The sequence below is a fragment of the Megalops cyprinoides genome, chromosome 5, assembly GCF_013368585.1.
Source record: "Megalops cyprinoides isolate fMegCyp1 chromosome 5, fMegCyp1.pri, whole genome shotgun sequence".
NCBI classification, from domain to species: domain Eukaryota; kingdom Metazoa; phylum Chordata; class Actinopteri; order Elopiformes; family Megalopidae; genus Megalops; species Megalops cyprinoides.
In genome coordinates, this window is record NC_050587.1 from 9,033,414 (window position 1) to 9,059,781 (window position 26,368).

General features: G+C 40.2%; 1 protein-coding gene across 2 annotated transcripts in view; it reads left to right on the forward strand.

Moving 5' to 3' along the window:
- ptbp3 (polypyrimidine tract binding protein 3) overlaps window positions 1–26,368 on the forward strand; it is a 77,179-nt gene that overhangs the window by 40,338 nt on the left and 10,473 nt on the right. For both annotated transcript variants that reach the window (XM_036528730.1, XM_036528732.1), the window contains exons 2-9: window positions 7,228–7,303; window positions 15,597–15,766; window positions 17,434–17,580; window positions 18,235–18,402; window positions 19,403–19,513; window positions 23,192–23,366; window positions 25,199–25,276; window positions 25,734–25,873. In XM_036528730.1, the coding sequence (XP_036384623.1) occupies window positions 7,279–7,303; window positions 15,597–15,766; window positions 17,434–17,580; window positions 18,235–18,402; window positions 19,403–19,513; window positions 23,192–23,366; window positions 25,199–25,276; window positions 25,734–25,873 (1,014 nt within the window). In that variant the 5' untranslated portion in view covers window positions 7,228–7,278. The remainder of the gene's footprint in view (window positions 1–7,227; window positions 7,304–15,596; window positions 15,767–17,433; window positions 17,581–18,234; window positions 18,403–19,402; window positions 19,514–23,191; window positions 23,367–25,198; window positions 25,277–25,733; window positions 25,874–26,368) is intronic.

Below are 26,368 nucleotides of genomic sequence, written 5' to 3' on the forward strand. Positions count from 1 at the left end.
GGGCAAGAGAGGTTCAGGGTTTATTTGCGGTAACAATACAGAGGCATTTACTGATTACCCATACCAAAAATGATGACTGACATTGCATTTTAGAGAATGTATTTTTTTGGCTAAATCAATATATTGAAAATGCATACATTAACTCCATTTCAATACATTGCATTATATTTTTGCTTTCCATGGATATATTTTAAATGCATTTGCTATATATTCTTGGGCATTTTTCTCAAAATATTGCAATGTATTTTGTTTTCATATGGGTAGAGCACAGTCCTTCAGCAAAACAGCCTTAAACCTCACAAGAACACTGTTTCTCATCAAACTGCAGTACTTTCAAAAATGCACCGGGAATAGTAACTGCATTGGTAAAGCCTTGAGTCAAGCATAGTTTTGAATCCTGTATTTTCTCAGTTTATTGCTCATTTCAGTTGCACTGTAATCTGTAATGGGAATGGTTTTGCATTTGTATTTTTTCCCCAGTTATTCTGCGTTTGAGATTAAACAAATTTCTTGAAATTGGAAATGGGTTTACAGAATAAAACTGATGATCACTGTAGTGGTGCAGTGCGCTTTGTTGGCTGTTGCACCTGGTTTTAGATTGACCACAGTGCTAATCCATTTCACTCTGTCACAGGGTTGCACCATTGCAGTGTACAGAGACTTGCCCCGGTCTGTACTGTGCCACTTGTGTGCCATGTGGTAGCAATGGCTGCGGAGATGTGCCACCTCCGGGTGAAAGCTTGGATAGAGCCCACTGCTCTCTTCATCATGATTCACTGTCTTCCCCTGTTCTGTTTCCATGGAGACTCTCTTTTTTCCTCACTGCTGTCTTTTTTGAAAGGTTTCCTGCTGACTAGCAAATCATCAAAGACAACCGCTGTACATTAGGAGCCCACATACAGTAAGGGGCCTGTGTGGAGTAACAAGTAATTTGAAACCTAATGTACTGTCATACATGATCCTAAAGATAGACTAATTTGGAACTTGCAATGACTCATCCCGCAATGGTAATCCGCAGTGACTGTTTTATGTCTCGGACAGCGATGCATGTCATCTTTTCTCCTATTACCTGACAAGATTTCACTTGACTGTTTGTAAACAAGCCACTAAACCTTGGGGAATATAATAATTATTGTTGAAATACTCCCCACCTTGAATATTGTGAAACAGAATTAAACAGGAGATAAACAGAAACAGGGATTGTTCTTTGTGAGTTCTCTGTTTTCACACCAGTTGCAGTACATTCTAAATTATTCTGTATTAACTATACGATGGTGCGCACATTATCAAATATTCATTATTACCAGATTTAATGTACGAAGTAGGATGAATCACAGTAATCTCCCATTAAAATGTGCATAAGGGGAACATATGTTTTAATCCTCCAAGATAAACAACATTATATCCTCTTGCCAGTGGTCTGGAAAAGATCAAATTAAGTTGTCAAAGCAACAGAAAGAGACTCAGACCACAGCTGGCTGGGCATTAGGAATTGTAGCTGTTCATTAAAATAAGTATAACCAGATAAAAATATGAAATGGGTTTTCAGGTTGTAAGGGCATAATTCAGAAGTTAATGTTTTGAAGCAAAGTAGAAGTGGTGCTCTGTTTTGTTTCTTTGTTTGGTCTGACTGTTCTGTTTGGAGGCCTTTGGCCCTGATAGTGAAGTCACATTATCCAATACATTATGGATACGTCACAAAGGCCTGGTTTCTGACAGAGCAGGGAGCTTGCATCACTCAGGTTTATCCTGGAGCCATCTGGCACCTCATTTGCATTGAGAAGCAAAATTAAGTGTTAGCTGTGTGGCAGTGAACGTTATCAGAATCCAGTGAGGTCTGACAGTAACAATTTGTCCGAACCACTATCTGTCCCTTCACAGGGTGGTCAGGTGATGCCAGCTCAGTTCTGGTGATCCCCTTAAATTGTATGTGATAGTCACAGAGATTCATATTCATTTCATACCTTTATTTTAACCTTTCTGAACTTTTTTGTATTAAAACTTCATTAAAACATCAGATCCATTAGAAGAAGTGGAAATAAATCAAAAGCTGCCTATGTCTTGTCAAAGGTTTGATGGTAATTCCTTATTCAGTAAACAAATTATGGTGTTTTGTGCTATGTAGTGCATTTAAGCTCCACCCTCCACTGCAAAATGTAAGCACATCAAATATTTCTGCTCAGGCCCTTTACCTTGTTATTATGTGCAGCACAGGTAAAATACCATGCTGTCTGTCCACTGCAGTGGTCTCTGGGACAAGAATTATAATGCAGTCTGAATTTCACACGGAATGAATTTCACAGTGGGATTTTAAAACAGGATCTAAACATATGAACACATGGTGTTTAATAATCCAAATGGTGACACTGAAATTTCTTTACGATATCAATCCATACTTTTGTCTGTTCTTTCTGCTTGGAGTAAGTGTAAAATAATATATTTCAATCCTAATAACATTGTACAGTCATATTGTTAAAAATATTGCATTTTATTCCAGAAAATACCAGGGTCACATTTAAACCCCCCTTTGGCCTGTGTTACACTGACAAGAAACATTTGGTCACATTGCAGAAGAGTTACAGGATTCCTTTTACTGGTGTCTGTTATTTGGAATTCCATATCTGGAGTAGGGAGCAGCATCTCTGGAGTAGAGAACAGCATCTCTGGAGTAGAGAACAGCATATTTGGTGTGTGGAGCAGCATAGCTGGAGTAGAGAACAGTACATCTGGAAATCTGTGAGGGCCACAAGCCTTTGGCGGATCACTTTGAAAAATCCCCCCTTTGCAAAACCCTTGTTGATTTAGGGGCAATGTGTTGAACAGTCCTGACTCATTACAGAAGAACCAATGTGACAAGGAAGATGTGATGTCCTGTGGCCATTTGTTAAGCATGTATCCAACTCATTTTCTGCAAGTTTTATGTCCAGCTGGTGGCTATCTCCGATTATGACATATGATATAATGAAGGCAAAGAAAGGACATGGCACATCATGCCAGATCATTTGTCTGGGTATGCTCTTATTCTGTTATTTTCTTGCTTAAAAAAGACGGCCAATGAGTGCGTTTCTGTTTAGTGGCGTATCAGATTCCATGAAGGAATTGGTTAGATGAAGCGATGGCGGTGAATTACTTTAATTGATATCAGGCCACTCTCTCACTAATTAAAGACACTTTGCTGTAATGACGGCAGCGAGGGGAAATGGCACGGGTCTGTACTCAGCCATTGACGATGTGAATTTCAATGCGGAAGGATTCACGGAGGGCGCGACCCCCCCCGCCCCCCCCATCCCCAGGAGAGCGCCGTTTGTGAAATGATGGAGCAGAGGCGGGACTGGGATGTGGAACCTCTTCGAACGGCCCCATTACCGCTGCCATTTCGGGTCAGACGGAGAGCTGCCTGTGTACATGCATCTCTCGCTTGCGAGACGAAATGTCAGGGACATTAGAGAAGGGCTCGGCCATAAAGGGTAAAGAGATTGCATCGTTTTTGCATATTCATACTCCGGCAACAGGGATTTGAATATCAACTAAAAAAAGATACGACTACTTCTTCTAAAGGAGGAAAGGAGACGTCAAAAGGAAACCAGATGAGAGTTAGCTTACATAAAATGAACTGCGCAGTAATGGTAGCATAACTGAAGCCCATGCTTACAGCTGAAGTCATCTTTCTTCACCTTAAATTTTTTTTGCTCTTCTTTGGAAGTCAGGCTGGAGTCTTTTCACTCTATTATTAGTATTTGATATGCCATCAGCTATCTGGAGTAAATCTTATGGGATGCTATTAATATCTCCTTTCTTAATTGGCACTAACAGGCATATCAGACTTCTCAGAGCTAGCGTTCTTTATCAAAGGACTCTCTGTTTCTTGCTTTGGTAAACATGAAATAGCCTTCAACTCTGATGGAGATTATTAATCAGGCGTCCTGGCTGTATAATACAGTTGTATATTACTATGGGACCCTGCAATCCCTGACCCATTCCCCAGCCCCATAGGCATTCACGGATTGTTGGGATTGAATGTGTTTTGCTACATTTCCTGAAATGTGTTTGATTGCTAGTTGACAAACAAGAAACAAATTGACATTTTAACACCAAGTACATTTTTTTGTAAGTGGGAAAGTGAAACCCTCTGCTGACTCTAGTCCTCTGCTGATGCTCACGTTATGTAGTCTAAGTAACCCTGTGAGTCTCCAGCGCTGCCAGTATGCTGTTCCTGTCCTCTGCTATATGGATTTTAACATTGAGCCCACTAGGTTGGCTCACTGCTGTTGATTTTTTTCCTTTGTAAGGACAGAAAAAAGCTGTTGATCTTTATTTTTCTGTGATTTATGTAAATGAATGTTTTATAATGTTTTGTGTCTATTACAGCTCTGTTGAAGGAATTAAACTACCTTTTTGAAATTACATTGTGCACCAGCACAGGTTTAAAAAAATATGCTGCCCTTCACTGGCCCGGTGCCTTTTAATCCTTGATTTTCCTTTGTCACTTCATTAGCTCTAAATGCACAAAATACATTACACAGGGCTGTTCTATTCTACCAACTGTCACATTGGCTCAAAATGTAAGTTGTTCCAAGGATATCCCCCTTTTGGCCCTGAAAGACTAAAAATAGAGCTTTGGAGGAAGTTAATTAGTGAAGTATTCCCTCTGGTGAGACTTTCTTGCTCAGGAAATGAAAGGCAAATGAAAACATTTCCTTTAATGTCTTGCCCTCCAAAGATGTAGTGGCACACTGAAGATACCATTTTGTAACTGACCAATGAAATAGTTATATCCATTTACAGGATATTGGTATTGCGGTTTCAGTTATCCAACTGGGTACACCTTTAGATTGAATCGACACACCTGAGGGTAGATTTATATGCTTTAAACACCACCTGAGTCAATGGATTGATTATTTTAATGTTATGTTAATGTAATGTTTTTTTTTCTTTGAAAAACTGAAACATACTTGTTAAAAAATGTTAAAATATTCTTGCCATATAATTTAGTAGTCATGCATCGAAAGTAAGGAAACCACTTCAATAGTGTTGAATTCTCTTTCTCTGTGTTCTTCCACTAGAGTTTCATGGCCTGACATTGCATCCTTACATTCACTCTCTCTAATGCATGAAAGGTGAATGACCACTTGAACACCCTAAGAAACATTGGTTGCGTGAGCAGTCATTAGCCATCAAAACATACTCAGGTTGTTGTTAAGTGTTGATATTTCTTATATTTAACATGTGTTAACACTTTGACTGTTCTCTGGCAGTTGTTCTAACTTTGGACCTGTCTGTATGAAGGTAAATATGTTGCAAAATGGGAGAGCTTGTAGACCTGATTTTAAGAACTTGTAGAATACAATGTGAGAACTTACAGAATAAAAATCTGAACTTGTATGTTTAAATTATCACTTGTAGAAAAAAATGTGAACATGTATGATGAAATTCACAAATGTGTAGATTGAGATTTGAGGATTAGATGGCCTGTGATTAACTAAATCGTTAAAAGGGTTTCCAACTGGTTTATATTCCTCCTGTTTAAAACAAATGTAGAGCTTTTACATACAGTTCCCTATTTTTATAAATGGGCACCCATACAATTGTTTTGTTCATTTTTATTTTCTTACTGTCAAGAAGGTCATGAAGCCCGTTCTTGGCATTGTAATGCTCTTCATGGAATGTCACCCATTGCAAACACTTATGTTGAAAATGCAGGAGCTTTTATGCTGAGACAAGGGTATTTTTGACAGATTTTTTTAACCTTTCAGGGATGAATTTTCTTCTGGTGTAAATTTCAACTGACATACTTTCAAAGGAGAACTCAGATCAGTGAGTAGAACCAGTTTAGTTCATGTAAGTGAAAATCAGACAGTTTTCTATGGAGTAGGGGAAAAAAACTAATATATTTACAGCGTAACATAAAATAATTTTTTTACAACATTGATAACTGCTTATATAATAATACCCTTAATGTGTATTTTTGTAGTTCCAAGGAATTTTCACAGTTGTAGAGTAGACTCAAAAATAGCTCTCCTGCAGCATGTGGTCAATATCAATTGGAAATCCTCCATAATTTTAACATACAAACAGTGGTTCTGCTGTGTTACTGCGGTTACTACTGTGTAACTAGCAGCAGTTTGCCTGCCCTAAAGCTCTTCTGATCTCTTAGCAAGTTGTTACCAGCAACACACCCTCCAACAGGAAGTGAACAGCAACCTGGGCTAGTACAATTGTGGTAGCTACAGCATTGCAGGTGCTTAGCACAGCATTTCATTTTATTTCATTTTGAAGTGATACCCACTCTGAGCAGTCTGTAAACCAAACTACTCCTTCTACCCCATTTTCTTAAGTGTGAGAATTTTAATTTTATTCTCATCTAAACCTTTTTGTTAGTTTTTCACTCTACATGCAATTGCGTTGGACATGCAGATTCTTTTTGTACAATATCCGAAGGATCCACCCCTACCTCACTATGTATTGCACGCAGCTCATATCAGTTCATACCTAGTTCAGCTCATACCACCAATCAGTCTTCAGACTGTTTGTACTGCCCAGATGGGGTCACTCCTTTCAGATATGATGTCTGTCTGTACTGGTTCCCCAGTGGTGGAATGAACTTCCAACAGGGGTCAGGACAGCGGAATTTCTGGCCATCTTCTGACGCAAACCAACCTCTTCAGACTGCATTTCAGTTCCACCTCAATCCCCACCCCCTAACACCTGCTACTTGTATTACTTGCTGTTTATTTTATGTGTAGTCTTGCAATTTCTTATGGATTCTATGATCTAGTGGCTGTGATGTATGGTTGTGTGTACTTGGCTTCCCTTAGTTTCTAGGCTGTCTAGTCAGGTTGCACAAATTAACTTGTGGGAGTGCTTGAATAGTGTTTTGCTCACACTCACTGGTCTGGTAGTGTGAGTGAGCCTGGTCTGGCACTGCTGCTCATTCAACTTGAATGGATACACTTCTGTTCTCTTGTGCTAGAAGTTGCTCTGGATAATAGCATCTGCTAAATCAATGTAATGTTTGAACTAGCAAGTTAGAAGTAAAAATAACCAATGTAGATATCATTCGATACAGCTGTTTGACTTCAGACCTCTTCAGGCATAGTTTGACATTTTCCACAAGTGCTCTGTATTATTTACTGGAAGATTGTAGATTCAAAAGTATGTTTGTTGGTTTAGGGGTGGCAAAATGGTGTCCATACAACCAACAGATCTCCCCCATTTTTTGTCTTTCAGCGAGGATCTGAGGAGCCTCTTTCTTCTGGTTTCACTTGTGGCCCTTCTACCATGAGCAATTCCACTCCATCTACAGGTACGGTAAATTCACTCTCAGATAACGTTGACAGTACCTCTGGACATTGGCCTGCTATTGCCGCATAATTTTCCTCTCTAATTCCGCTGTGGTTTCCATGTAAATGTGTCAGCCTTACAAGAGAGGTCGGAGTTGAGTGTCAGGCTTGCTGTGTCATACTTGGAAAAAGTGCTAGGTAGCTTCTCTATTTAACCTTTTAAGTACCTTTACATAACTTTTTAAATAACTTACAAGATATTTATCCTCTCACATCATTCATGGTCATCTTGATACCCTGTCATTTACTGTTTAACCAGCATATTACAAAAAGAAATCTACAGCTAGATGCATTTATTCCAGCTGTACGATGGTAGCTTCCTCTAAAATCATTTTGCTGGAATGGAATGCAGTTGTAATTGTACCTAGGGCACATTTGTGTCACTAATGGATATGTACAACAGGCTATGTTTCCTCCTGGTCTGAGGTGGCGAAATTTTTTTTCTTTTCAAGACAGCAGTAGACCACAATCTGTGTAAAGCACCAGCACTCTGGGAGCTGATCGTTATCGTTGATGTCGTGCAGTAGGAAGCGGTGCAGAAAAGTGTCTATTATTCCATTATTCATGTTATCTTTTGACTGGTAGCCATTAGTCATTACATCTCATGTTTTCCATACATGCACTGTATATGCCTGTTCTCTTGTCAGTACTCTAATGCAATAAACTTAAATGTATTTTTTTAAAACCAATAAATATTCTCATAATAACTTGTGTCAGTATACAGAAATTACTAAAAATGCTTAGTTTTAACAGCAAGGAACTGTAGTCATTGTTTCAATCTGTTTTATGTTTAAATAAATTGTGTTTTAAGCGGCCCGCCCCACAGTTTTGAATGGGTTCTTACTGGAGTAAGCCATTACATTCCTTAGTAAATGATCTGCACAGCGATCTTCGGTGCTGAAAACATACTGCATATCAGCTGCTCACCACCCCTTTGCTTTCTCACATTATGCTATATTTAGCCTGTTCATGTGAAGGCAAATCACACCTACAACTTTTGTGTTCGCAGTTCATTTTATTGCTCTTTTGGAGTTTTGCCTTTAAAAATTACATTTGCCTAGATAAATTTCATTATATCCAATGTTTTGCTTCAGTGAGCCTTAATTCAAAATTGAATTGCCTAAGAGGCAGAAGCATAAATTTGTTTTCAAAAAGCAATGCAAAACGCTATTAGCTGAAAAACTTACTACATACTACAGAGATTAGTGTGGCCAAATTGAAATTTCCAGTGAATATTTTTAGAAATGTGTTGTGTGTGTTGCATCTCACAGTAGAGAGATGTCAGAGAGTCTATACTGTTACCTCAGCCGATGTATTATTTTTGTTGCTAAACTGAATGACAGTGAGCTTGCATTGCACATGGTCATCACTAAGTGTTATGGTGAATGCGTAAACCCGTATTTACAAAGCAGTGAACTGAGATAGCCATGCTTAGACTGCTCTTAGACAAAGTGCAGACAGAAAACGTCAATATTTTCATAGAAGCTCTTCCCACTAAAGCAAATTAAATTAATGTGAGTTTGTTGCTCACCCATGCTTTGTTTCAGTGAAGCTGTCAGTGGAAACAAAACTTTATTTACTTGTGCTTTTAATGAGAATTGAAATTTGTTTTGAGCTTATTTAGAATAGATTTAGATAGCTTTCTGTACTGTTGCAAAGATTTAAATGGGGTTTGGTAAAAGCTGTCTGTTTCATCCAGAAAAAACAACATCCCATTGGTTGGTAATCAGCCATTCCTTTTTATTTCTGCCTTGGAATTTGGGTCAAACTGGCCAGACTGTTGTGCTCGGAGGACCACACTCACAACGCATGACCCTCTAAAATGGCAACAACTTCTGCCCCAAATCAAGGCCTCTCCTACAGTAACTAGGACCTTCGTCATCTGTTTATCAGTTGAAAGTGTATTTCTTTTTACAAACATGCATTGTGCCTCACCCCTAGAGGGTTTGGTCTTTGGTTATTAGTTTATTGTTCCCTCGTGTTTTGATTTTGTTGCGCCAGGATTGTGCAGTAGCTGCTGCACGCATTGTGTGCAAAATAGAGTCGTAGACCACAGTGTCAAACAGCAGGTATGGAGGTGCAATCTTCAGATGCAGTTAGGGCCTTGGGTCAAGGGGTTCCACTATTTGAGGAAACTGTTTTCTGCGATTTACCACAGTTGCTTCACTGCTAGGTGAGAAAGCTAATGGAGCCATATTGATTAGGCACACAGGTGTCCAGCATCTTGGAAAAATAAGTGTGAGTGGTTGTGTTCTTGTGAGCACAGTGAAGCCACAAACACGCAAAAATGTGTCACTTGGGTGAGTACACATGCTGCATTCCTTCCTGGCCTGACTGAGGAGTTCTGCTTGCCATTGAAATTGTTCCACAAAACAGTCTTTCAGCTCAGCGGTGCAGCAACACAACCTCAGTTATAGGGTCCCTGTTTTGGTTTTATTTTGGTGCAGCATGTTAACTGAATCTGGTCATGTACAGTACCAGTCAAAAGTTTGGACACAACTTTCATTCTTTATTTTTACTATTTTCCTCATTTCAGAATAATAGTAAATAAATCAAAACTATGAAATAACCTAAATGGAATTCTGCAGTGACCAAAAAAGTGTTAAACTAATCAAAACTATCTTATATTTTAGATTCTTCAAAGTAGCCAAAAAAAAAATATTTTTTGGAAATAAATTCATGCATAGGCATCAACTTCACTATTTATATTTGTCTGAGAAACAAATTTCAAGCATTGAATACATGTTTTCCATTATCTTAATCAAGTGTGTCCAAGCTTTTGACTGGTACTGTATGTGTAAGCTCCAAGGTACTGCTGGTGTGCCAGGGTGGTTTACAAAAGTGATCATGTGATATTTAGTACCAGTTCCTTTCGGGAACACCCCGCTCCTGCTTATGCATCATAATGACACCGCTGTCATGTAATTTCAGTTTCCCATTACAGTCTTGATGATGACGACTCCTAAAAAACAGATCAGAGCATTCGGCATATGTTTGTGAAGGAAGTAAAATGTGATTCAGCATGGACGTTGGAAAGGATCAGCAGTGCTTTGCTCAGGAAAGTATGTAAAGAATGCCAGAAATCAGAATTGTTGACTAGTTAATGCTAGAGCAGTGTGGTGTGTATCGCATTTCAAGCATTCTAGCATGACCTAGCAACTTCCCTGGCAGGTCCCTGGCCAGGTCTGTCTCAGAGAAATGTTGCACTCAATCCCTTTTTCCTGAAGTTGGACAAATGTCAGTGAAAATGCAGTTCAAGTCCTTTTTAACATTACATTAAATAACATATGTGTCTCTCCTTTCACACATTTTTAAAGATATGTCGCAATTAACAGTCTGCCATTTCCTGCCTCATGTTTGCAACCAATTGAACAATGTTATCGTATGAAAGACTGCTACAGCAATGAGCATGAGGTTTGTACTGTTCTGAGACGTAACACCAAAATCAACCAAATCAAACCAAAATCACCTGAGCTATGAACTGTACAGAATAATTAATCATTGCTTGGATAAAATGTGAAGGTTTTGCACAATATTTGACAGCTGTAATCTGCGTACTCTCTCCTGAGTTGACTACAAATTCTTAATAACTTTTACCAGAACAACTTCAATAACTTTAATGCAGAATTTAAAAGGTGATTTTAAGGTAAAGTACTGATTGTAGCCTTAGGTGTTTTTAAAGAAAATAGCTCTTAATTTTTAATAGTAAATACAAGTATTTCTAGGTCACTGAACATGATCTCCACTGAATGCGTCAGTGTTTGTAATTTATGAAGCTATTATGTACCAGACATAGCCACTGGCTCCTAGTTTGAGGGGTTTGTTGATCAATTTTCAAAGGTCTCTGGCATGCATAATTGTATGGGATAGGCTCCCTAATTCCATTAAACATACACCAAAATTTTGTTAACTGCACTAGGAGATGAATTGCCTTGCTACTGCCAGATGCAGTCGACAGGTCATCGTCATGTCACCATGGAAACACAGGGTCATTGGAAGCCGAGCCAATCATTGCCTTCTATTTCACTGTCTACTTACACGTAGTGAGAGACCTGAAACCAGGAATCAATATTAATCTTCCCTGAGGTGTAGTTATATGTATCTGCAGTTTTAGTATTTTTATTACTATTATTTTTTTCCACTATTATTGTTGTTATTATTCTCTATTTTATGAAACTGCGTCATAGCAAACGTTAAAAAATAAACAGCAGTGTTTTAATTGCTGAAAGCCTATTAGATTATGTAGCCCGTCATCTAGTATTTAAAATATCACATATTTTATTGTGTTACTGGTGGGACACTTTTGACATTGGCACTGCAGAGATATGGATGGACTGTAGGCGCAATAAAAGTCAAAAGGTTAGTGTCACTAAATCGCTATTGTAATGTCAGTGTCAGTAGTTTGAAAAACCATATATTTACAAAACATTAATCAAGTAGCTGGCCATTCTTGTGGGAATATTCTTTTTTTAAGGATGGCAGCATTCAAAACCATGGAGGAGGATGTTCATACCCAAAAAGAATAGATTAGTGTCTGCTTCCCTTTGATGGTTTTATCAGTTGGTAAAACTTCAGAGCATGTTGGTCTTAAAAAAGAAAAAGAGAGTACCTGAAGTTAAAAGGCAGTGTGAGCACCCAGCTTGTTGCTTTGACCCCAGAATTTGTGACCGACCTGAACTAGCATCATTTTTGTCTCGTCTTTGCTTATTGTTAGCAATCATGTGACCTCCAGTAAGTTTAATGACAGCAGTTCTGTAAACATAAACACACAGAACGTTGTGACCGTGCACACAGCATGGTCAAATGCATTCAGGTTAGTCTGGGGTGAGCCGTATCCAGTGAGGAGCTGGGCGTGTGTGTGGACAGGGTGAAACGCGTAGAGTAGTGCTGTCAGCCAGAGCATTTCTGTCCTGCCTTCCCTCCCTGTAATGCTTCATGTTGTGGAAGAAAACAGGAGCAGGAGCTGCTGCAGGGATTTGCATATGCCTCACTTTCAGAATGTTCCTCTTTGATTTTGCTGTATTTTTGTGCATATGTACCGCTAGAACGCTTGCTTGGTGTTTTGGTCCGGTCACTGGGCGCTTGGAAAGACGCTGTCTCACATAATAATACCAGTGATGCAGGGTTCAAGAGACCAGGGGAACCAGTTGTATTCTCAGTACTTGGGCTTCAAACTGTCTTGGTGGATCACGCCTTGCTAGTGACCATTTGTGCACTGTATCTTGTCCTAATATATTCTGTGTGGTGCTGGATTTTTCACCATTGTTCAACTCCCACTTGAGAGATGCTCTCTAATGCAGATACAGAGACAGGAATTAGTTTTAGATTCTTTCATGAGGTGCTGCTACATTTTTTGTAGGGTGTTATGGGAAACAGGTACCCCATACAGATATAGTGTCTTCCCCCTTCCCTTATTTAGTAACTTTCCCCTTTTTATCCCAGATAAAACCAGAAAAGTGAAGTGAATGTTGGAGCCAGAGGCTCTGGAATGGGTGTACCCTTTCTAAAAAAGGATGGACTTACATTGCCCCTGTGTGAAATCACTGTGAAGGTTGCTGTGAAATCACCCTGAGGATACTAGTAGTGGATAGATAAATATCCTTTGAGAGTTTAAGTGAATGTTGACCCAGTTGTTGCACTTGTAACGGTGAGTGAGTGTTGCCCCTGCTGTCATGCTTGTAAAATGTGTAATAGATTAAATCTCACCTGTAACAGTGAGTGAATGCTGTCTGCTGTGATGCATTCAATAGGTTGAGCTTCTGGTAACAGAAGCAGTTTCTTTTCTGCATTTTTTTCTTCCTTTCCCTTATTGTCTTGGCTCACAGGAATAACTCTGATGGTAATGAGAGAAGGGCTTTCATGGCACTGAGAATTTAACAGGTAAACCTTTTTTGATATTTGGTAGAAACCAGCTTTAGAGAGGCTTATGACACCAGATCATTCTCCAAAAATATCCTAGACTTCAGATAGAATTTTGAGAGAAAGCTGCATCTTTACCAGCTAGCAGTCTTACCCATTACCACTGACGGGATTGATTTGAGTTTTCCCAAGTTTTTCTTTGCCTTCCCAGGTATGACTGAAGAAGCCTGAGGATAGTGCTGGAAAGGTGGATGAGTTACTATGGAGTCTGCTAAATTACACCTAAAATGATGCAGTTCAAAACCTTTGTTTAAAATTAAGTTCCTGAATATATTGCGTTCTGAGAAAAATAGCCATAAGAATTCCAAGTATAGCCCATCACTTAGAAGGAATGAATCATCTGCTATTTCACTGCAGCTCAACACTTGAAAGCTGAAGTGCTTTATTTTAATACAACATCACAGCTTGGAGTGGGTTATTGTGCTTATACCATGGCTGCTTGCCATCAGAATAAACGTGCATGCATTAAACAAATGGCTTTTTATTTTTCAGAGAAAAATGTTATATGTTTATCACATCCGCGGGAGTATTTGGTCCAAATTTGAAACACTGAACGTTATTTGTTAAGAATAAACGGCATGTTCCTGTTGATCACCAGGGGTATTTGCAACACAGCACTGATTCTGCACATTTGAAATGTCATTAAAGTTACTGTAATAACTGCAGTTAGCATTCATTTAAATACTGAGCATGTGTTTCTCCAACCAGCTAGCTATGTATATACTTTTTCCGCACCTACCAACATTTCTGAGTTTAATGACTTGGTGCTTGGGAATAGGGTTACAAGGTTGTGGAAACTGACCAAACTTGCTTACACTCAACTTGAATGTGTGAACCAATAACCTCCCTGTGTGCACTGTCAGGGCATAAATATGTCTATATCCATAATGGCTGGATGAGATTTAAAAGTCACTCATTTGGGGGGTAGTTGATACCATTTGCTTATGTCTGGATGTTGTTACTGTGTCAAATCACTGTTGTATCAAATGCCATTTAAGTAAGTAGGATATTTGATTTTAAACTGCTTTTGGGCAATTTCTGCTGAAACTGTGATATAGCTATGCATTGAAATGTCTCAGAGTTGCTGTTAATTAATATACATCCTCTCAGTCAGGTAGAGTCCACCATTTCTCCCAGCCATGATATCATTTTAACATTTTGAAATAATTCTTGTATTATTTTAACCACAACATGAATTTTTTTAATCAGTTTAAATTAGGTTTTAACAATAAGAAAGTTTTACCAGTTAAAGAGAAATTGCATGAAGTGTCTTAACTGTCTTGGTAATTTCTGAATTTCTATTAGCTGGCTAGTTAGACTTTAAACATTATTGTGTAGTGTTAGAGTTACAAATGGGAAATCATGGCTATCATGATCATGCCTACATATAGTGATAATACATATATGTATATGTGTATATATATATATATATATATATATATATATATAATGTGTGTGTGTGTGTATTTTGCAGTCTCTTTGCAGTTGTCAGTCACTACACAAAAACAAACAGACAGTAGCTACTGTAGTCTTCTCTAAGTCTCTGAGGTCCTAGTTCCCATGGTGTCATGTCATGAATGCCTTTCATGGACTATTCTAGACTAGTTGTAGTGGGAGCCAAGGTTAAATAAACAGTCACTGGCAGCCAGCACTCTGAACAGCCATTTGTTGCCTATTACAAAGTTATTTAATGGATGTGGTTTAAGTATTCATGTACTTTTCTACTTTCTTTATACAAAAGAGACTGGCAAAAAAATAAATAATGAACTTATCGGATAAAAAATATGACTCTTACATTGGACATCTCTGCCTGCCAGAATTGAAGGGAAGTAGAGATCTGAAACAAAAAGACATGCTTCTCTCACTGTCTGCCATTCTAGAGCTCCTGTATCCCGGGTGCCAAATTACCCACAACGGCCTGCACCATTTGCAGTTTACCAGCCTTCATAATCCATGTAATCCTATAAGAAGCTTTTTCTCTTGTGATTTTCAGTCATTTGTAGGTGTAGCCTTCTTAGTTTTAGTCAGTGAAATGCCCATTTGAATGATCAGAGATCAGTTGTCCCACCCCCCCCCCCCCCCCCCCGCCTCAGTGGGACTGCTTTCAAGAGTTTAGTCCTTTGTTTGCCTTGCATAGTTATAGTAATCTTTAGATCATCCTTAGTCGTGAAGAGGTTCAGTTTTACAGTTCTGTCATGTCCAGAGCTGACAGCTGACTTTGAAGACTAAGAATTATTATGTGTATGTGAATGTGACATGAGGTGAAGATAAATTCTGAACTCAGACATATGTACCTGTTGAATGCTTAGCCCTAATGAGAACACTGTCCTCCTGTAGCTAATGGCAACGACAGCAAGAAATTTAAAGGAGACCGACCTCCCTGTGGCCCATCCCGCGTTCTGCACATCCGTAAGATTCCCATCGAGGTCTCCGAAGCAGAGGTCATCTCACTAGGAGTCCCCTTCGGCAAAGTCACCAACCTGTTAATGCTCAAAGGGAAAAACCAAGTACGTCCCTGCTTGTTCATTCACATCCCTGTAGAAGGCTGAACATTGGGCCTCAATCATCCATAACTGTGCTTTCTCCCTCACCTTTTTTATCCTGCATGTTTTGACACTCTAATATGATGCTCACAAGCCAAGTGTATTAAATATGCAAGATGGACCACCAAGCTACACTTGAATTTTCACACTGAGTCAGCTTGGTGATTGATTATATATTTAGTATGCTTACTCCTGTTTTCCACACATTTCTACTGTATGTCTTGGCAAACCTTAAGCTTTATTTATACCTGAAGGTGTAAGCCTGGCTTCCCGGCATATCTGTTTTTATTGAAATGGGAGAAGGAGAGACCATTAGAAGAAGCCTCTACTGTGATCTAAATACAGTTTTATTAATCAGATATTTCCCGCCCAGAAGTAGGTAGGACCTTTGTTAGTTCAAGTACATTTTGTGCTGTGGGAGGTTAATACGATGACCGATGACCTCACAGGCAAGGGCGAAAACACACATGTGGAGCCTTCCATCTACATTAGTACCCCATCCCGCCTTGTTTAGTTACTGTAAAAATGTTGTCTGGCATGTTACAGCTGTCCTCTCCGTTTAGGCTATAAATAAAGACACTGAGGGAATCTTTGATTTTCAGTTTCCATTAGAGTAAGGACCATTTCCCACCTGCATCAGAGTCAGAGTGAATATTGCCTGTGAGAGATCTCTCGGTCTTGACAAAAACCCTCTGTCAAGGTGTAGCAATATTCTCTAAATGGGCAGTGGCTGGCTCAGGTTTTTTTTAATGGTTTTTTGTTTTGTTTTGTTTTTTTTGTTTGGCAAAAGCTTCAGTTTACTTTCAGTACAGTAAATCTGCCATTTCTTTATATATTTTCCTCTCTGAATCAGATTAAGTGGACATATTTTGAACATGATTTTGAAAAGGACTGCTCCATTTTAATTTACTGTTGCGTTTCCATCTGTTTGCTACCAAACAGAGTGTGTTCAGTGACGATAGCCACTCTGAGACAGGCATCCCTGTGCAGACACTTTTGTTGTCTATCTCCTCCTCATTTGCGATGCACAGACACAAGGTGTTGGAGTATGTATCTGTTCAAACGCATCAATGTCTCTTTGATAAGAAGTAAGACAGATGCAAGAGGACTGCAGACCGGCATCTTGCTCAAGTGCCCTTTCATATTTAAATTCAAATGACACATTTAAACATGAAAGAAAGACCACTAAATGACCAGATGCTTTGATACATAAATTTCCCTGCGCGATATCTACTGGTTGAGCTTCAAAAGGGATTCTGCCTTTTTTCTACAAGATGTCTTATTTATCTCACTCTGTATTCAAACCAGGTGGAATAATTTTACATGTGACAACACATGGTAGCAGCACAAAAGTAAGCCATTTCACATCAGTCTTCTGCTACAGATAGTAGAAAGCAATTCCTTGTGCATTTTCCTCATCTGTTTTTAGAATAGTTAAAAATGAAACCGAATTCTCTGAACTGGCTGATCTGGTTAAGTACAGTGGAAATGCCATACAGATCCTCATTGCACAGAGATTTCTTTGTTGTGGTGATACATTTTTTTTCCATCACCCAGGGGTTATATTAGCCACAACCATAATGATCCAGACACACATCTGTGTCAATTGCTTTGGTCTGTCTTTGCACAAGGCTTTTATAGAAATGGCTTCTGAGGAAGCGGCGATAACGATGGTCAACTACTACACCACTGCCACCCCCCACCTCCGCAACCAGCCTGTTTTCATCCAGTACTCCAACCACCGAGAACTCAAGACCGATAATCTGCCCAACCAGGGGGTAAGTGTCATGCACCATTTCACGCAGTAGGAGTTCATTGGGAATTACTCCCCTCAGATTACCACTAACAATGCTGTCATCTTATTCACACGCATCCGTCATAGTTGGATTTCTTAAGTCCCAAAGAAAGCCAAAGCATCAGTCTTTCTTTGTGGGTGTCATTGTCTTGCCTGTTTATCTTAGACAATATCATTGTTGGCTCATGCTGAAGGATGCTGGGGGAATTGGATATGCGGGTTCTACTATGATAGCCTCTCTTCAACTGAGGTAACATCCTAGATTTAATGCTGGGAGCTGAAATCTGCACATAGTTAACCTCTCTGTTGAGCCACAGGCATGTAAACATTTGTTCTAAATGGCATCTTTGAATAACAACTGCTGGAGAACATAAATTAAAAATGTCTAATTCAAATGAATGAAATAATTGTTGGATATTATGTCTGGCCTGAATGTTAACATTCAAACATACATAACTTACATTGTTTATTTAACATGTCAAAGCACAACTTGTGTGCAGCAAGTGGTTATACTTTAAATTACTGTGCCTTTGAAGTGCTTCACCTGAAGCTGTGTCTGAAATATAAACTGCGTAAGTGGCTGTGGGATAAGGGTGCCTGATGAATAAATAATACAGAGTAATAATGTGTTTGACAGAGAGCTCAGGCAGCGTTACAGGCGGTTAACGCAGTGCATTCTGGGAACATGACCCTGTCTGGCTCTGCATCGGCTGGCGACGGCGGCCTGATGCCGGGGCAGAGCCCGGTACTGCGCATCATAGTGGAGAACCTTTTCTACCCTGTCTCTTTGGAGGTGCTGCACCAGGTAAGCCCAGCCTCACTGGCTATGTCCTGTTCAAAGTTTGTGGCATGACTTCTGTCAGGTGACTTTGAATACTGGACAGGATATTTAAAGGGCAGGATAAGGCAGAAGAATTTTCTTTGAAATGCAGAAATTTGTAGGTGCCATAGCCATTTAATCTAGACCTGGATTCAATTGAAACCACCAAGTCATCTTAAGAAAAGGTGTGAATCACTCAAAAACATTAAATTTAGCCTTTATTCAATTGACTCAACCTTATACACAGACTTATGATCATAATGACCAAAACAGGAAAAGGTGTAGTATAAATTTATAGTGCCCAGGCTGAGTCCTTTTGTCAAAGGACAAGTCCAAATTTTTTTTCTGAGGTATCTGTTTGCCTCTTTCCAATTTCACTCCACTTTTAATCCTTTTAAGGAAAAGTAACACACTTTATAATCACAAAAGTAAATTTCATGTCATAGCTGGTTCATGTAGTATTATAGTGAGTATAGCATTTATATTATGTGTTCTTCAAAATATATAATACATTGAGAATTTGGCAACTCAGCTAGCTAACCATCCACACTGTTCAGCGAATATATATTATCAGTAGACATTAGTTATTCTAATTATAACAACTTTATTTTCTGATATCTTACAGCTTTCTCCTCACAAATCAAACATGTCCCAACTCACATTAGTCCCCAAACCTGTTGTCCCTTCAGACAACTTGGCAGTTTTGACTGAATCCTGGCCTTGGTGCCTCTGTCTCTAACAGTGCCTCTGGTCTGCTATCTAGAATTGTTCTACATAATATGAGAAATTAAAAAAATGCTACAAATGACAGTGGCATAAAGAGTAAAGTTAGTAGCTTGTCTTGCATGTGTGTAGTCATGAATCAAAACATGAGATCATATTGGCAGCCAATATTCCCAGTCAATGTTTGTTGATGCCTGAAGCTTGAATGTGGAGAACTGTTCCTACACTGTGTGACTGTATGTTTTCTTGTGGTTCCCCACAGATCTTCTCTAAGTTTGGGACAGTGCTGAAAATCATAACTTTCACCAAGAATAACCAGTTCCAGGCCTTGTTACAGTATGCCGATCCTATGAATGCACACCATGCCAAAGTGGTTAGTACTGACAACCTCTGATTTTCTTGTTGTGTGTTACGTAATTGGCTGGTATCAGATGTTGCCTATAAATAAATAACTGCCTGAAAAATGTTATTCTGGTACAAATCAGACCGTGAACTTACTTTGTTAAATGTCCCTTTTAAAAGTATTGGATCTTTTGTGGATAATGATTAGGGTTTTCATGGGCATAGATTGTGGTAGTCTACCTAAGCATTGTTAGACTTTCACCACTGACCCCTCTTCATCATACTATCACTGACATAACTAAGACAACAGACTTGTCAACACTTTGCCTGCTTTGAATGGCTAGTATTTCTCATTTGTCATCTTTTACACAATACTGATGCCTTCCGTATGCCAGTACATTTCTAGTGTAGCAACATTCGCGTTGTGCCAGGCATTGACCGTGCACCTTTTGCACATTCGTGCATTTGAATAGTGCTTGGAGAATGTAATACTTGTGTGAATGGTAAAGACTTATTTTTTCAAAACATTTCAATTTTTCACTTTGCTCAGAGTCTCTGTCAGCTCCTATGACAGATTGTTTCTTCTGCTATTATAGGCCTTTTCCTACAGCAGCCTACAGGCAATTTTGAACATTATAGGTAATTATGTAGTTGGCCACATGAAATGGCCAGGTACTAACCATACAAGGTAAAAACAAAACTTTGATTTAATGGAAAAAACGGAAGCTGCATGTACACTGTATCTGTGCTTCAGCCTCTAAGGATGTTCTATTTCTCTTCAAGCCTCTCATCTCCATATGTCTTAATCATGATGCCAAAACTCTATGGGCTGTTAGTCTCTTTGTCCACGAGCCTGAGTGCCACCATAGTTTTCTGAGTCCAGTCTTTCACAAAAGAGCGGATGGAGCCGTCTGGGACTCCTCACCTGATGAGGTTACATGCGGCCAAGTCCGACTAGGCCTCAAGGGGGGAAACATGACATGGAGTGTAAGCACAGGGAATCAGAGCAGTCTTCCTCCTCGGTCTGCCAACCTCTCAAAACTGTCAAATCTCTGAAGCTGAACCTACAAACCGTGCAGCAGGCAACACCAGCTGCTGCTGCCATGCAACAGCTGTTGATTCAGAGTTATTGTGTTTTTTTCTTTAGAATCTTTAGGAACATATTCCCACTACCCCACAGCTGTAACACCCAAGTATGCTGTCTAGAGCTGTCTTATTGGCTCCTTGTGTTTTACCCACTAAGATGCTGTCTTTTTGCCATCATGGTATTCAGGTGGGAAAACCATGGTTTTCTCTGTGCTAGAACCTAGTCTCCGTCTGGCTCAGAGACAAATAAAGAGAAATGGCTGTCAAGGAAATAGCTAAGAATCATTATTATTGCCTGTGCTCATGTGATGTGTTGTGACCCAATCCTAATGCTCTGTCACACAGACACACCAGTGATAACATTATAGGTAACTCCCTGTTGAGGGGGATGCCGTTCAGGAGAGGAAGTCCTGCCAATGTCAGTATGGTTTGTGCTACAATATTGTGGCACCTAAGCCTGCTTGAGAAGGCAGCAATCTCCTTACCCTTACAGTAATTTTTTCAGTGGTGGAGGGACACAATGCTATTTATGTCTTACATGAAGTGTCAAGGCGGGATAAGGTGCGTTTACTCATACAAGTGCACCAGCTTCACAATGTCTCTTTGTAAGCTGTCTGGTTTTGCTGCCTTAGTATTTGTTTAAGCGTAAGAATAAGATGCATGCAGTTGCCTCATTTGATTCATGTTTCGAGAGGGAGAAACTCTTCAATGTCTCTCTTCTTTGTAGACCCTTAGCATGTTGACTATCAATCAGAGTCAACGTTACGAATGCAACCATTAGTTTTTAGTCACACATAGGAGGTACTGGTAACTAAGGAGGTCCAAAACATTTTGAACTCTGATTAGCAAAGCTGTCTGATATTTATAACCTCTCTCTTAACACACCAGTAACCATGTGATACAAACATTCACCAGTTCAATCACTGGCACGGTAGTGTTAAACCCACTTTATGAAAAATAGCTCAAAAAAGCAGGCAGTGTGAATGTGGCTACTGTGGCATTCTTTTCAGGTTTTATTTCAGGTGGCTTGTGTGTACTTTTTGTGTAAATTTCTATTCTTTTTACACATTTCTTGGTCTATTTTCTTTCCTCAAAGCATAGCTGTCTGGTGAAAGGATTGAGAATTCTGTATTGCTCCTGCTAAATCAGAGTTTTGTCAGTTTGGCTGCCATTTCCTTCCCCTAAAAACCAGGCCTTACCACACAGCACAAATCTCAGGCCCCAGTGATTAATTTGTCACCGCAGTGGATATCTAATGAGCGTCATTGGAACAAAAAAGCAAGTAATTACTCCTTTGGTCTGCTGGTGTTATCCATTGTGCTCCTGCCATGTTGCATTTCTACCCTGCACAATGAAAAGATTTGTAAGTGTTATGGTGGGGCCTATTGTAGTGAGCACCTCTGGAAAAAAAATACTCAGGGAAAAAAGGAGTTCTCTGAAGACAAAACAAATGCAAATCGGCCTCATTATTTTTACGAAACATGGCAGTAGCCCATATCTAATTGACAAAGAGAAAGAAACAATCCGCAAAACCCACCCCCGCAGTATCTCTCTTTAGCTTTGCAGTGAAAATACGGGTCCGCAGCCTGAGCCAATGCAGCCGGCTGCCGCGGTAGAAGGGCGCAGTTGACGAATGTTTGTCATCAGGGTTTATTTAATGAAGGGCTTCCTTGAGGGAGGGCATGTCACTCCACCTATCCTGCAGTCCCATCCTACCTCTAATGGGTACCCCATTCTGTCACAGCACATCAGGGGACAAATTCCATCAGCACTGGAAAATGTCTTATATTGTGCAGAAAGGTAGTATACCATATGCCTTTATTATTGTGTAATGTGCCAGCCTTCTAAACAAAACATGCTCATGGGGATTAAAGTAATGACCTGAAAAAAATATTTGTTTTGGAATAATGGCCTGCTCTGAAGAAATTTTGGAAAATGTGGACTTTAGTCATGTGTATCAGAGCTATAATGGTCTGTAAAGTATCATAAGAATAATTGCAGCTGTGCATCATCTTTCAAAATGAAAGAACAGGTTCAGAGATTCATCGCATTCATTGGGATCGCATTCATTATGTAGCTTGAAGTTAAAACAAAATGGAGAATAAAGAGTTTTTTTCCGGGGTTTGATGGTGGTTCTGTCTTTCGGTATTTTTCTAACATTCGGTAGCACTCAGATTTTGATCGCTAGCACAGAAGACACTTTGGAGTATTGGTGTGATGAGAACCAGCCAAAGGAAGCTCAGCCAAAATCTATTCTTAATTAAAACTAATGACATTAATCATTACGTTCCTATCGACCTCAGGTAGTGTGTGAATGCTGATCTCTTATCTGGAAGGAAATCAAGGTACTCGCTCATGGTCCAGTAATGGAATTGAATGACATACGTGTATAAATTGTAAATGAAATGGTTTTTTTGGAAAACATGTTCCTTACAGTCAGCAAAATGTGTTGACCAAATGTTAACCGAAAATAATTTACTGATTATCTGAATCTGTTTTTAATCTGGATTTAATTCTGATTTAACCCAGAGGTACCAATCTTCTTCAAATCTGAAAGGATACCTGTTGATAATCCATGCCTTTGTCTCTGATCCATTCTCAATCTCTCTATTCTCTGACCCAGACTTTGGATGGCCAGAACATATACAATGCTTGCTGCACCCTGCGTATTGAGTTCTCTAAACTGACCAGCCTGAATGTTAAATACAACAATGACAAGAGCAGGGACTTCACGCGCCTCGATCTCCCTTCAGGCGATGGTCAGCCCACCCTGGACCCCGCCATGACTGCTGCCTTCGGTAAGACACCCTGTTCCTTGGACACCCTAGACAGCCAACCACATAGTATTTCAATTTTTTTTTCCATGTGTTAAATTTCTTTATGTGAGCGGTTTCTTGTGTAGATGGTTTGGGTTTGATTTGTCTTTGAAGAAATGTAACCTTTCACCTTACAGCAGAAACAATTATTGTGAGAGCCGTTTTCTTCTCGTTTCTGGATAAATGTCAGGACTGGCACGGGCAGCGCTGGTTTACAGATGTCTTGCTCTGTATCATCTCATTTCCTCTCCCCCTGACCGATGTAAATCCCGTGTTTGTGGCTTGAATGTTACCGCTATCGGCCTTCAGCACACGGGCAAACAAAGAGGAGGGAGAGGCCTTTATCGCAACTCGAAAAAAGTTCTGAATGGGCTGTATGATGAAGGAGGTGGGCAGGGTTGGGGGTTGGGGGGTGGGGGGCGGGGGGGCGGGGGGGGGCTAGGCAAACAGCCGCTCATCTTGTTGTCCCAGGCCCCGTAAATCAGGTGAGCTGTTTGGACGGAGAGTCGCTGCAGGTGCTGATAAGCTTTGCGGCCGAGGGCGAGAGGCGGGGGTTTACGCAGACGCTCCGTTTCTCCCCCCGGCTCCTGTCAGCGTGTAAATCACCCCTGATGAATTCACACCAGGCTCTGGCTGGAATCCCACTGCCAGTTTGCCATGCTTGGTATTACAATGTGGCCAGTTGCACAGCGAAGGAGAAGGCTGTTACATTTTAGTTGCACCATGACCTGACGCTTAGTTTAAAATTCCAGGGAGATTTTAATCTGCTGTGATATTTTAATGTCACGATGTGCATGAATAAATTGTGTCATCATTGTTAGGCCAAAAAAAAGAAAAAAGCCAGCCGACGTGGGGAGTGATTGATGTGTGGACTGTGTTGCTGTCTGGATGCAGCTCCTGTCTGTGCCTTGTGCACACTGCTTCTCTCCGTCAAGAAGTTATCACTTATGTGGTCATTTTGTCTGTAACCACTCAAAATACACATAGAAAATGACAAAGTCCGAAAAACAAAGCAGTTGTGGCTTCATCGAAGAGTGGGAATCACCCACCTACATAAACACACACACAGAATCAGTGTGTGTGCTGAGAGTGGGTTTGTTATACATGTACAGTTAAACAAAATGTGAAAAGATTGGTTGGGGGAACTCCTACATTGTTCCAGAGAGCAACATGTGCTTCAGGGAACCTACCAAATACTGTTTCTGTGTGCATTCCTCTTTTGAATGTGGCTTAGCTACATCATGAAAATTCTTTTGAATTATGTGAAATTTGATTTGTTACCAGTGATGATGTAGCTCAAAGGTTCCACTTCACGTTTTTCTGTGAGTTAACAGTATAGCGCACTCTGATTGAATTAATTTTTAAATTAATTGAAATTTCAATTCAATAAATTTTAGTTTTGTACTAACTATTAAGGATGCCTGTTGTGTGTGGAATGGCCGCTTTATTTAAATAATTTTAAGTGAACACCGTGAGTGGAACAGTGTTTTCTTGTGCACCAGGAATCCTACTTAACCACTGTAGCAAAATAACAGAACCTATTTCACAATGTTCGCTTGGTTAGCGTGCCATCCAAACCCACCAGCCACTTGGCTGGTGAGCCAGTCTGTTTCACAATGTTCAGTTTGATTGGTGGGCCATTTCCTCAAATAGAGAGAAGACATGTTCCTGGGTTGCAATTCATGAGTGACAGGAGGAACAGCCAAACAGATCCACAGTGTCTGCGGTGGTTGAATGAGTAGGGCAGTACTGCATTTGGATGAACTTTGCCCTGCTGGTTCTGACTGTACTGTACGGGTTCCCTTCATTCCCAGGAGCCCCTGGGATCATCTCCTCACCCTATGCAGGGGCGGCAGGCTTTGCTCCTGCTATCGGCTTCCCCCAGGCTCCAGGTAGGACGCTCTCTCCGGCGCGGGCACCAGTTCACTACCCCTCTGTCTTCCTCTGTGAGAGGACCTGGTAGACAGGCAGTCTGCCATCACAGTAATGAAAGAATTGGCCCTACCTGCCATGCCTCCATTGGTGGTAACTGTTTAAGGCAGGTTATCCTTCACTCTGCAAGGGCACCTGCATATCCCAGTCACAATAGGCAAATACCGCAAAATGGAATTAGGTTTGGCAGCAGACTAATAAAGGGGAACAGGAAGCTAATTAATGGGCGAATATTTGTTTTTATGTGCGGTCATTTATCATTTATTAATTACAGTCTGCTTACTACAACAAGTTGTCTATATTCCCTCCTCTTTTGGCCACCAAACCCTATCCATTTCCCTCACGCTCCTCCCTCTGCTTCTGTGCTCATTCACCTCCTCTCGACCTCTCCCTCTCTCCCTCTTTCTCCTCCCTCAGGTCTGTCCATGCAGTCCATGCCAGGTGCCCTCGGCCCCCTGACCATCCCCACATCGGCTGTAGCAGGAAGGATGGCCATCCATGGGATGGCGCCGGCTGCTATACACTCTGTGCTCCTTGTGTCCAACCTCAACCCAGACGTGAGTCCCACACTCCTCATGTCTGTCCTGCCCTCCCCCAAATCTCTCCCTGCTGTTTCAAAAGCTGCCCCCAGACCAGGTGCACCTGCAGGGGAATGACAGAAATGCAAAGGGAATCCATGGCTGTTTTTTGCAAAATCAGGGGTAGTTTGTCCAGATGGAACCTTAAGTTAATTTTAGGTTTAACATTAAAGTCTTCCATTCACAGGTGTGACAAAAAATTGAATTGTAAGACCAGGTTCCACTATGAAGCCTTTTATGGAAATTGATTAGGTAGTGAATAAAGTATGCTTAGGTAACATAGTTAGACAGAACCTGTAGAGAATTCTTTGCAGAAAAATTAACTACCTGGAAACAAAACAAAACTCAGGGTGATCGTTTAAGTGGACATTCCTGGCAGATCTTTAGTTGGTGTGACAGAGGAGTCTGCCTTACCCGTGTCAGTGTCAGACTTTGGTTTTTGTTTAAATGCTAGTCTATTATTATCCTCTGTGT